The sequence below is a fragment of the Scomber scombrus genome, chromosome 3, assembly GCF_963691925.1.
Source record: "Scomber scombrus chromosome 3, fScoSco1.1, whole genome shotgun sequence".
Taxonomy (NCBI): domain Eukaryota; kingdom Metazoa; phylum Chordata; class Actinopteri; order Scombriformes; family Scombridae; genus Scomber; species Scomber scombrus.
In genome coordinates this window covers 18,779,244-18,792,716 of record NC_084972.1, presented here as the reverse complement: position 1 = coordinate 18,792,716, position 13,473 = coordinate 18,779,244, and the positions used below count along the sequence as shown (strand labels likewise).

The 13,473-nt window shown below is 36.8% G+C and overlaps 1 protein-coding gene across 1 annotated transcript; it reads left to right on the top strand.

Annotated features, from left to right (window-relative positions):
* Positions 1–3,622: 3,622 nt before the first annotated feature.
* LOC134006055 (solute carrier family 2, facilitated glucose transporter member 11-like) lies at positions 3,623–12,923 on the top strand. The gene is made up of 12 exons (XM_062445121.1): positions 3,623–3,670; positions 8,257–8,355; positions 9,059–9,219; positions 9,544–9,668; positions 9,771–9,900; positions 10,234–10,382; positions 10,638–10,825; positions 10,944–11,054; positions 12,110–12,211; positions 12,296–12,371; positions 12,476–12,603; positions 12,729–12,923. The coding sequence occupies exons 1-12, from the start codon at positions 3,623–3,625 to the stop codon at positions 12,921–12,923; spliced, it is 1,512 nt and encodes a 503-aa protein (XP_062301105.1).
* Positions 12,924–13,473: the final 550 nt, after the last annotated feature.

Here is a 13,473-nt window from a genome sequence, read left to right as displayed (position 1 = left end):
GCATCAGTGATCTTTTGCTTCAGGTCGTTGATGTCCCGTATCTTTGTTCGATACACGATACACAAATGCAATGTGATTTAAAAACACTGAGTACATAGAACAAATCTGATTAACATCAATTGATCATCAATTGCTTTTGTAATTAATTTTTTCAAAGAGACTTTGTGGACACCCTGTATATCCAGCTAACTCCGGAGCAGAAAAGATGTCCTCTGGTGGAGAAAAGGTCCTGTGTTTCATGTTATCAGAGGACAAGTCAGTTGTTTCTCACCTGGTGCCTCTATCATCCCAAGTCCCATCCAAAACCGTCACTGTCAAAAAATAATAATTCACTGTGTTTTTTAAGAATGAAACATAAATGAATTTTGTTACATTTAACAGTTTTTTTGATTGTTTTTGGGGGGATTACAAATAGTAATCTGTTACAAGCAGAGTCATTAAAAAGCTGCCTTATCAATCCAAGCAGTCAAAGTATTTTTAGTAGCTTTATTTTTTTATTCATGAGGGCAAAGGTCAGAGGAAGCTGCATGTGGTACACACAGGGCTCTGTACTTGTTCCTTTGTGGAGGATGGTGGACCTTCTCACTGAGACTGTATGTAGATAGAAACATGCAGTTGAGTTAATTTGCACCTTTTTAAAGAGAAACTGTACTTGTGGATATGTGCACATAAATAATGTATCATGTGAAATTGTTTATGTTTAACACTGAAGTCACTATTTTTGTTTTAATGATCAAAATTTGAGCAAATAAAGTCTCTTATGTTAACACTGTTTTTGTATTGAATTTATCTTGCAGATCATCAAAAGTTTCCTTTGAAATATAATAAAATCACATGAAAATTGTATTGTAGTGTAAGAACTTTCAACTTATTTTATTCACCCAAAGTTGGTTTGGTGAAGTCAAATGCTCATTTTCACCATCATTATTAAACATTTTCTATTAACTGTTTTTGTATATTTAAATATTTTACCTGACAAACAACCAGGAAGCTTTCTGTTATGTCTAAGAGTCGATGACTATGTAAAGACTTAAAATAAATATTCACAGGGCCACTCATTTACCCTTAAACAAAGCAGGCTGTTAACTGCCAAACATTCATTGCAAAATCTTTAAATTGTGTAGAAAGGCTTGGTTCAAGCAAATTTAATGATCAAAATCACAAAGTTTTGAGGAAATTTGTAAAAAATGGTATAATAATAATATCAAGAATATTACTATTTCATATAATAAAGCAGTCGTCATTAAATAATTTGTGGCCCTTAATATGTTGCATTATATCCTCAATAAAGGAGATCCAAACGCAGATGCAAGCAGATACACATTTTCCCTAACTTGAAATAAATGTAAAAATTAAATTTACTCTAAAAACTGAGATGCTAACTACATGTTCTACTTCTCTCTAAGACTCCAATTGTAATTCATTGCACACTGTTCTGCACATTTGGCACAGCCTTCATAAATGATATTGTCTCTGTTCAGGCAGAAAACCCTCAAACAGATTCACAGCTTGTTAATAGATTGTCCAATTACTAATCAGAGCAAAGCAGCTGAGCAGATAAGATAAAGATGAGTTATCCTGATCTGAAGATGAAATGAAGATCACAGACAAAGGGAATGGACAGATATGAGGAAGAGGAAGATGGGGAGGAAGATCCCAAAGATACCAAGTATGTGAGGCTGATGAAGATTAGATTTCCATTTAATGTAATCAAATCAGTGAACTTTACTTGAAAACGATGCAGATGTGTAGATGATACAACTAACGTACAGTACAACACACACAACATACAGTGATTTCTATAGAATGAACCATTGTACTGTAAACAGCAATTTGTTCATTGTGTTTCATGACTTCGGGATGCTGTAACCCTACTTTGTTAGATACAATGTGTCTTTACTGCACAGAATTATAGTATTTATAGAATTTATACAGTTAAGAAAAATGTATTATGCTGCATACAACTGTGTTTTCACAGTGTCTGTGTCTGAGAAGGCCAGAAATACAAGTAATATCTTATTTCTTTTATTTCTAATTCTTACATGTATGTAAACAAGACTAAGTCAAAACCTACAACCTAAAACCAATATACTGTTGGACCAATTATGAAAGGGCTTTGTTTTGGTCATCAGTCAGTCAATTACGGACATGTGCATTTATAGGGCAGTCCCTGCTGTTGCACTCCAGCCAAAAGAATGAATATACATGTCATGAATGTACATGTATTATACATCATGTACAGTATTGTTCATGTATTTTTCCACTGAGCACAGTCGAATTAATTATAAGATCTACATATGTGATTGTGTGTCATCTTGACACAAACTTTAATTTTAAAATGATAAATAATCCAATGATCTCTTGCAAATATCTGTTTAATCCATAATAAGGTTTAGGGAAAAGTCCCTCAAAAGATCCCCAGGAGTACTGTCCATTCAATGGGACCCTTCATACCAGTGCTCTGAAACACAGAATGGTAAAATGAGGACCCCTCCTCTCTTGCATGATCATCTGCTTCTTTCAATCTCACAATGCCAAATCAAAAGTATAAAATTCAAAATCATGCAATTTAAACTAGATTACGCATTTCCTAAAGAAAAATGTGGTGACTGCTGCCAGTTGATTAGCCTGCTAGCTGCTGCCATCTGCTGCCAGTAGAAGATGTAGAAACACTACAAATAATTTCCAAATATTGAAAGCAGGCTACGGCTTTATTAGAACTGTGGAATTATTATATATGGCTTAACTATAGAGTGACTATTTTGCTATTTAATTGGATGATGAAGAAACCATTCTTAATATGTCACATAAAAAACTTAAAAAGTAATGCCAGACTGTTTAAGTAGTTCATGACTGATGAGGTCAATCTGTCTGAAATGTTACATTTACAAGTATGGGAGCCAATTTAAAGTGTGTGTGTGTGTGTGCATTATTATTCTAATAAAAGACAAACTATCGTTTTTATCTCCTATTATCATCACAGAGGTGTCATGTTATTCTGACTGCAGTAATGGATGTGAACACATCAACTCACACTGTCAGCTATGTCAGCTATACTTTTTATCTTAATCCTGCAAAATCAACAGGGGCGTGTTTTTAAGTGTTAACAAGTGTTTCTTGCTGACAGACTCTCCCTTACTTTGATTTTATCCACAATGAAAGTTAATGAGAAAAATCTTTGTAATAACTGAAGGAAGTGATCAGATTTGATCAGACTTACAATAACACTGATTTTTAACTAGATGGTAAATCAGAAAACAAATACAATTTAAAACTTGGGAGTGATTGAATTTAATGTACAATCTGTCTCCACTCAGTGATGTAGTGATGTGGCGGTAGCGGCTAATAAATAACTGCTTTCCAATAAGGGGGCGTGTCAGCCAGTAAAAGACTTCCGTGAAGGCTGCTCTCGTGTATCCTCACTCACAGCTCCTTAGAGATTACACGGTCACTGGTTGTATTCTTTGGAGGCCACCGATCTATATTCTCATCAAAAACAATATTAAAATCACCTCCCCACATTATTTACTTTCAGTGGTATTACTGGTCATTTGTACTTTGCCCTGTCTCCAAATAGTTAAATCCTTCTGCTCATGTGTCTCAGAAGCCAGCAGAGGCGAGCATGGTGCACCCTCACAAGTTACAAAACCTCATCTACTCCAACATGTCGGTGAAATAATCAAGAAAGACATTTGCTCTATCATTACAGAATTAATCTGAGTTTGGCAATTTATCAAACAAAAACAAAACAAAAAAAAACGGCAAAATTATCCCTAATTGGAATCTTCACTCTCACATTTTTTTTTATAGAAATCATCTTCTATTGGCCTGGCAACACATTTCTTTCACATCAACTGGTATGTGGACCAACACGCATCCTCAAAGAGAGATTTAAATATTAATAATAATATTAATAAAATGTATTTATATAGCACTTTTCACAGACAAATGTCACAAAGTGCTTAACAAGAGAGAGTTGAAAAAGGTATTACAGCAGTCCACACAAAACAGACACACACAACAATGAAACTGTATACATAGATAGACACATTCATATATATAAAACAGAGACAAAAACAAATCAAATAAAAAATATTAACAATAATAATAATAACATTCAAATAAAGATGAAATGCAAAGAGCCTGACGACAAAGGTTACCCAAACGTCTGCCTAAACAGATGTGTTTTGAGTTGCTTTCTGAAAGTTTCAGATATATGAACAGACTGTAGGGAGGCAGGCAGAGCATTCAAGGGGGGCTACAGCCTCAGACGCACCATCAGGCGGGTGCGTGGAATGCGAGAAGATTTTGCGTGTTAGGCCCGAGTGAGCGAGCTGATGAGTCGGGGTGTAAGAGATCAGCCACATACGGAGAAGCCTGACCATTTAGGGCTTTGAAGGTGAGTGTGAGGATCTTAAAATGAATTCTATATACTACTGGAAGCCAATGAAGAGATTTTAATGTAGGGTGTAATATGAGCCCATCTATGTGTCCTAATTAGAAGTCTTGCTGCAGCATTTTGGATCATTTGAAGACGATCGAGGGCAGAAACAATCAGGGAAGACAATGGTGATATAAGGGTTGCCATTTTGTTTATTTATTGTATGTATTACATGTGTTACAAATGTTGTTTTCAAACAAAGGGCTCAATATTTGTTCACAGTTCAATGTGATAGCAATGTCTCTCACAATTCTTTTTGATTGATTTTGTACCAATAGTGCATACAGACAGTGGCGCATAGAGGAGAGAAAAAAAAAAGAAACACAGACAATAGGGCATGCACCAGTCTCTGTGCTAGACTGCTACCGTGCTGTCTATATCTAAACCCAAAACCCGCCCCATCCAATATCTCACACAACTTGTATAAAATGAGTGAAAAAAGATAAGAAAAAAACAAAACATTAGTCGAAAAAAGGGGGGTTGGAGGGGGGGAGGGGCTAACTAACATCTGGGTGGATGATAGTCCTATTAAGATGCTCGGTAAAGGGCTTCCACCTTTTGTCGATTGATTTGCACAACTCTGCAAGTGGTAGGTTTAGGCTGGCGATCTCCTTGAGCCAGCTGTCATGAGAAGGAGGGAGTGCATGTTTCCACCTGAATAAGATAAGGTGTCTTGCCAATAAGGTTGAAAAGGCTAAGACATGCCGTTTAGTGAGAGCAATGTCACTGTGAAACTGTGGTATAAGAAATCTTGCTTGAACTCTGAGGGGTTATTTGCTTACTTACCTCTGGGGGTTATCTTGAGATATTTGCTCCAAGCCTATTTTCTAACAAACTGTGTGAATCATTCTGGCACCAAATGAACATTTGAAGGATGTCTTTGTTTAGGTCTCTGAGAGATCATCATATGACCATATTGTAAGAAGGTGTAACTGTGGGGACCTGACTGTTTTTAACTTTTCTTTCTGGAGAGGTAAAGCTATTTGGTTTGTGCTCAGAGCCGACTGAACAACACACTGTCTCTCCCAAAATACAAGATAACTGTATTTTTGTATTGGGACATTTTTATTATTCTTACAGATTATGTAATGGATTGCACAGTGTCTACGACTGCTTCAACAATTAATGTTTGATGTCTCTCGTGTCTTTGTGTGTTCTTTAGTGAGCCATGCAAAAATTTCCACGACTACATCTAGAAACATTTTAAACCACCTGGCACCTCTTTGTTTTTATATGTCCAGTGGTCCACAGCGATGCAAACTTTTGGTGTAGCTTTGAACATACCTCTCTCCAGACATCCATTCCTACAGCCCTGACCAACCCCAACAGACCAGTCTCCAGTCTCCATAGCATACTCTATCTTGCTAAAGACCTCCTGTAAGCCCCTACCTGCTGACATGCCATTGAAGGCAGACATCTCCTCAATTAAATGCAAACTAGAAACTCGCCTGGCAGAGCATGCAGCTGTCTTTGGGAAACCCAACCATCAAGTTAATCATTTTTTATTTCATACACACAACATGTTTCGCTCCGCTGTACGCTGCATATTATGAGAGCTACACCATCACAAAACTACACCGTATGCACTCAAAATGCATTGGGAATATTTTTTCATGTGGTGTGGGAGTGCTCAGGGGTTGCAGTTTTTGGAAGAGCATATATTCTCAAGCAGGGGTGTCAAACTCATTTTAGTTCAAAGGCCAAATACAGCCCAATTTGATCTCAAGTGGGCCAGAACAGTAAAACATTGCATATTATATACAAATTATATATAAAATATATATATTTTACCCTTACTATAATAAACCAACTATTTACAAAACAGATAAATACGCCGAGATGTCTTAAGAAAAATGAGTGCAATGTTATGTCTCAATTTTTTACAGGTTATTTATCACAGAAGCTGCTTACTGACAACGTTTTGCACAATGTTCAATATATGAATGTTTTAAATATGACCACAATATGTATTCATTGTTTTTTCAGAGAACTGTATTCTGGTCAGGGTGGAAAAATTTCTGAAGCAAGCAGAAAAAAATAGAATGACTTTTCTCCTATTTTCATACTTTGCAACGTTATCCAGTGGGCCAGATTGTACCCCATGGTAGGCTGGCTCTGGCCCGCAGGCTGTATATTTAACACACCTGCTCTAAAGCATATTGTCGAACACCCAAGTGAATTTTGTCTGTTTGTCAATCTAATTTTGTTTAATTTATGCATTAATTTATCTGTGGTCTATCAAGCTTCTAACCCCAGTCCTATTTAATTATGCTTAAATCTCACTAAAAACTTATCACAAAAAAACAAAACAATAGAAAACTGCAGAACAATCAATAATCCTCCTCATGCGTGTGCATGTGTGTTCTTTGTTTTTTCAAAGCAAATCCCTCCCAGATTAAATGTTTAAACCAGTAGAAAGAATATACTGGCAGGAAATGCTATGGTTGTAACAACCTCAGGAATCAGCCAGACAGACCAGGTTGAAACTAGTGCTGCATTTGGTCATCATTTACGTCAGAACACGATCTTACTCTAACAACATGAATGGACAACTAGAGTCTATTGATGATTAACTTCATTTGACATCCTCCATATATGCTGGTCTGCTGCTCCTTCTGCAGCCAGCATCCAGACAGCCAGAGTGAAAGATGGAAGGTGCACCAAAGAAGGTAAATGAATACTGGGTATACTGTGTGTGGGCTCGCAGTTTTTGCAGGAGAAAAGCAATGTCTTTATGATGCATAATATTTTTAAAAACATTTTAGTGGAAAAATTCAGATTTGTAAACCTCCATCTTTTATGGGTTCAGAAAGAAGAAGTAAAAGATGAAAATATTCATCCATTTTCATCAATATTCAGAACATTTGCCGAAAACACAAGCAAATATGAAAAAACATTTAATTTTCTATATTTGCTTGTTTTCTGTATTTTGCTTGTGTATTTGCTTTGTTTATAGATCATCATGGACTTATTATAAAATTACTTTTGTTAAAGGGTCAGTTTACCCAAATCCTAAAACTATATATGCTATCTGCCTCTGAAACTCCTACAGTCTTTACTGGAATGATTTTCGATCAAAGAAATAGTCCCAGTAAACACTATGAGCAGTGAGGTCTGTGGATTATCCAGAGTAACTTGGCTTAGGTTTTTCAAATGTATTTTTTATGTATCAAGTGTAGAGAGTATCAAGAATTCACTCACCTCCACACTTTTGGGTGGCAGAAGAACATTTAGAGGTTGATATTTACACACACTCTATATTTTATATATATATATATCAGCAAAGATACAGCATTTATATATGACATCTGAAGTAAGAAGTAAACTCAATATAGAAACCAATACCATGTACAGAGAAGCACAGATATAGTTTCTTATCATAAGATTAAAAAATAAAAAAATGCTTTCAAACTTTAAACAATAATTTCTTTAAAAAAACAACTTCAAAGTGAATGGTGAAGAACTATTACAATTAAACAGTATATATTTTTAAAATGTATAACCAGTTGTATTTATGTGAGCACTTAAAACAAAAAGGCAGTGTTTTGGTTAAACAACTATCTGTAACAGAGCAGAACCAGGACGAGCAGTCGATAGTACAGTATGACATTGTACTGAACATCATCAGGGTTAATATATGTGACTGTTAAGTAGTTCATTCATAATCATTAAACACATGTTTGGGGCCTAGGTCAGTGAACTGTTAGATAAGTAAGTATATGCCATGTGCCGTCTCCTACAATGTCTAATTAGGTCTTATAAACAACTACTGTTGGGTTTCAAGACTGATATATGATTCCCCCCTCTCATATTAGCTGCAGTACTGGAGGCTTTATCTGCTGTCGATGGTGCTGGGAATCGGTGGATCATTTCAATATGGGATTCAAGTTTCTGCCATCGCTTCTCCAGCAGTGGTAAGATTTGTATCTGTTAGATGCAAAAACATGCATTCAACTTATTAAACAGAAATGTGGCATGAACTGGAGTGCTGCCCTCTCACTTTACACAATCTATCTCCCCTCTACATTATTCCCTGCAGTGTCTACACATAGTTAGTGTTAGAAGAAATCATATTTATATCTATTCCTCTAACACACGTAAAAATGACTGGATTTATGTTTCTTGCTGCATATAAAAGACATGCATGCACAATGCATTCTCCTCACCTCAAAACCATGCAAGACTAAATTCTCTTGAAAACACTTTACAACATTCAAATCTTTTTCTTTAGACTTCCATTTTGATGTTTGTATTCTCACTTAAATAATATTTTAATTATAATGTTTTCAAGTTTTAAAAGTGTGGCTCTTGATGGATTTTAAAGTATTATTATTATTATAACAATAATTGTGATTATTATTATTAATGTGTTATTATCATTAGTGTGACTGGATAGGACTGAATTTTGGGCCTAATTTGCTTATATATTATTGAGTTAGACTTTTCCTGAGCAACAGCCATGATGGCCTCAAGTGACAATATCAGGATAATGTCAAATGCTTCACAAATCTCAGATGTCAGAGCCTGACAAATGTGGGATTTTGATTTTCAGGGGCTTCACAATCAATCTACCCAACCACTTTAACATGTCCTTTGACCCTTCTGACCTTTGTGCAGCACGTTCAAAGTTTTGTGAACTACACATGGATATTGAGGTATGGAGCTCCAGTGCAGGAGTCCACCAATCAGCTCATCTGGTCCTTCATCGTGGCTGTGTTGAGTCTTGGAGCCTGGATAGGAGCTATTCACAGTGGGAGCCTTCCTGTCAAACATGGCCGGTGAGACAAACAAACACACACACACACACACACACACACACACACACACACACACACACACACACACACACACACACACACACACACACACACACACACACACACACACACACACACACACACACACACACACACACACACACACACACCTGCATATACACACAAGGTTGTTAATTAAATGAAACACTGCAAAAAAACCAACATACAAGAAAATGAACAAATTTAAAGGAAAGTGATCATACCGTAGATGAATGTGTAGAAGTGTGAACCAGTTTACTTGAATTCGATTGAATCAAGTTTTTGGTGTTTCTTTTGGTTTTGCAGGAAAAAAGCTCTCTTGATCAACAATGTTGTGGCGATGGTCGCTGCTGTGCTCATGATCTTCAGTCGCATGGCCAAGTCTTTTGAGATGATTTTGCTGGGGAGGTTTCTGTATGGATATAATATTGGTATGTTCTGATGATGTGTAGTGTGTGTTTGTGTTTATTATATCTCTTACTTTCCTTTATTTTTTTTCACGTTCTAATGTTTCACCTTGTCCTCCTCCACAGGTCTCGGCCTGAGTGTTCACCTCATGTACCTCGGGGAGAGTTCTCCAAAGAAGCTCAGGGGTTTCATGACCCTCACCGGTTCAATCTTCATCGGTTTCGGGAAAATTATGGGACAAATAATTGGCATCAAGTAAGAAGTGGCTGCTGGCACTTTAAAACTCACTTATATATAACAAAAAAAAAAGAAACACTAGTCAAGAAAAACAAGCAAGAAAATGACAACTTAGTTACTTATTAAAGAAGTTACATGTCTTCAGTTTCTCTAGCATCCATTTAGTTGTTTCCCAACATGATCAAAGACTTTTTGTTGTTACAGACAAAGACCTTGCAGACCTTTTCTAACTAATTAGCCACAATTATAACAGCACAAAGTGATTTTCCTGGACTGTGTTTCAACTATCTCATAGATTTTTTTATCTCTCCTGCTACTTTTCTGACAGTCTGTGTTTTATGTTCTGTTTAGAGAGATGATGGGCACGGATGAAATGTGGCCATATCTCTTGGCTGTTAGTGGCATCCCTGCCATCCTGCAGTTTGTGACACTGCTTTTCTTCCCTGAGGCCCCTCGATACCTTTACATTGACAAAGGAGACACTGAAGGCTGCAAAAAAGGTGAGTGAACACAGTTGAGTCTGTTTCCGCATCTAAAATTGTTACCCTGTCACAAAGTTTACAAAGACGAAAAATCCTCACAAGATTAATTAGAAGTTAAACTTTCATCCATAATTTAAAAGTTGTGATTTAATGGAGTCAGCTCAGATCAGTTGTGTGACATGTAGTGAAAAGTGGATGTGTAAAACAGATGAACACCAGATTCATCTTGTGTCTGTCTTTAACATGTGTGTGTGTGTGTGTTTTGAATTAAAGCTTTGCAGTGGCTGTGGCAGGAGGATGACTTAAAGCTGGAGCTGGAAGACATGCAGAAAGAAAGAGAGAATGCACAGGGAGAAAAGGCAAAGACTGTGAAGGATGTACTCACCTCTCGTTGTGTGAGATGGCAGCTGCTGACTCTGGCCATCCCCTGTGCGGGCGTGCAGTTCTGTGGCATCAATGCTGTGAGTCAGCTTTGCTCTTCATAACACACACACACAAAAATTAATTATCATGAACTGAGGCTTGTTCTGTACCATTCATCAAGCCTAATGGTTCCTCATCTCTCATCCTGTCATGCAGCTGTATTTCTACGCTTTTGACATCTTCAAAGAGTCAGGAGTGCCAGAGAGCCAGATGCATTACTTGGCCATCGGTCTGGGAGCAACAGAGCTCATAGCCATATCCCTGTGTGTAAGTATCTCTTCAAAGGAGCACGAATATGACTCATGAAGTTGCAATGATACCTAAAGGACACTTGGAGCTGAAGTGGAAATCTGGGTTTTGAGTGGGGATGCACATTCCTTTACTGTTCATGATTCTACTATGTCATCTTATATGGAAAATAATAGCCAATACTATGATAATGACAAGGATAGTAGTGGTGTAATGTAATGTCTGCAGGTGTTTGACTATTGTTAGGAAAGCAAAAACTCATGTACCGATAGCACAAAGGTCTGCCATAATGCAGGTAACCAAGTTGAAAGGTGATTTAAAAAAATATTTACTCAAGTCAGGCTCCTGCATGCTCAAAATAATCTTCAATCAGAAATGCAAAAGACAGCAAAGAAGTCTTAAAAGACTCTCTGACTGCCTACATCTGCTAAATCGATGTTCGCAGTAAGTGGAAGAAGGATCTGAATGACATGGGTGTGTAGTTCCCCACCTCTCTCAAGCCCCAGAGAAAGGGTGTCGTCAAATCTTGATCAGCCAAGAGGGGAAAGCACCCAGCTGCTCCCTGTTACTATTTGGGAGCCCAGCCCCAAAGCCTGTGCAAAAAAAAAACCTCAGAGGGATTTCAAAATTCAGCTACAACAAATTCGGAAAAGGAAAATGTCAGCAGGTCCAAAGAATGGGCGACTGCTTGTGTACAACTCAGCGTTTCCATTTTATGCTCATTTATACTTCTACTCCACTACATTTATTTCTCAGCTATATTTTCTATTTATTCTTCAGATTAATATGAACTTTTACTTTTGATACTTTAAGTACATTTTGCTGTCAATACCTGTATACTCTCACTTGAATGCCAGACTATTTCTAATATTATTATTAATCTCAGTATTTCCACCAATGGAGAATAATCAGTGCTACGTATTTTCTTTTCTTTTCTGAAACTGAAAACACATAAACAGGATATAAAACCTGTTGACTATCGTTTATTGAATGTACTGTAGACTGTCATGTGTTGTGATAAGGAGTTCATCAAGTTGTCTTTTTAAATTATGTTTTTATGTTTTGTGTTTCAGTCTTTTCTGATCGACCGTGCCGGCAGAAAGAGGCTGATGGGCTATGGCTATCTCCTGATGGGTGTCACCATGTCTGTACTCACCGTCATGCTCTCCATCAAGGTATCTACGTTCACTCCATCACTGCACCTTCCTGTCTTCTGCCTTGTAGAGAATAATTTAATAAGATCTTCTGTTTTCACACAGGATCTGAATCCATCAATCCCATACGTGAACATCGGCCTGATTTTTTGTGTCATCTGTATTTATGGACTTGGACCTTGTGAGTTTTCTGCTACTTTTCCATCTCAAAAAAAAAATCACTCATATTTGTTATTTATAATTTGCTTTCTGTACTTCATTTGAATTGTTTTAATATCCTTTCAGCCGGAGTGTCTATGTCTCTTCCTGCTGACCTCTTCCTACAAGCATGGCGTCCTTCTGCGTATGTTATCAGTGGGACTATCAACTGGCTCGGCATGTTCTGTGTGGGGATGTTCTTCAGCTACATAGTGGTAAGGATACGTATATATTCTTACCTCAAATAATCTACATACATTATATCTTCATCTTTATATGCATATATTTAGGTCTTGTACTGCTTATTCAACACAATCTGTTTTTATGTGTGCCCACACAGGATGGACTCGGGCAGTTCTGCTTCCTGATTTTCGTGGTTTATTCCATTTTCAGCGCAGCTTTTATGATTTATTTTGTCCCAGAGACCAAAGGAAAGACAATGATGGAGATTATGGAGGACTTCAACAAACTGAATTACAAGAATAGGGCAACTGACATTGAAAAGACAAATAATACTCTTGCAACTAAACTTTAATTATTATTATTATTGTTGTTCTTTACATTGTTTATTTATCACTTCTGCAAGTATCTGCATAGACCTTAAAGGTGCAGTGTGCATAAGTTAGTGGCATCTAGCAGAGTGGACTTGGCAGAAATGGAGTATAAATACGTTTTAATTAGTGGGAAGAAGAATTCCTCAAATAAACACTAATTAAACTACCTGAAACTGCATTTAAAGGAATAACTATGTAATTAATTGTGTCTTTCTACTTTCTATATATATATTTTTTAGCATCTAATAGATTGCAATGACATTTGAAATCACATAATGTAGGTTAAGTGCTGACAAAAAAGAACATGGAGTCTGTAAATATATTAACATGAAAAAAAAAATGCATCTGACCTCTGTCTCTGGTTTTGTGGTTATTTAACTAAAATGTGGCAAGTTAAAAAGTATACATTGAGATTATAATCACCTCTGTGTCCTATTTATTTGCTTTAATCTGTTTTCTCTCAGACAGGCGAGTTCTTTCATGTGAAATAGGTGCTTGCTTCAGTAAATCAGACATTTTGAGCAGTGTATC

Bases quoted from the DNA above. Each gene is read 5' to 3' on its own strand.
- LOC134006055 (XM_062445121.1), top strand. From the start codon at position 3,623: ATGGTGCACCCTCACAAGTTACAAAACCTCATCTACTCCAACATGTCG. The intron at 8,356-9,058 runs GTAAGATTTGTA...ACCTTTGTGCAG, and splicing joins CCATCGCTTCTCCAGCAGTG to CACGTTCAAAGTTTTGTGAA. The intron at 10,826-10,943 runs GTGAGTCAGCTT...CCTGTCATGCAG, and splicing joins AGTTCTGTGGCATCAATGCT to CTGTATTTCTACGCTTTTGA.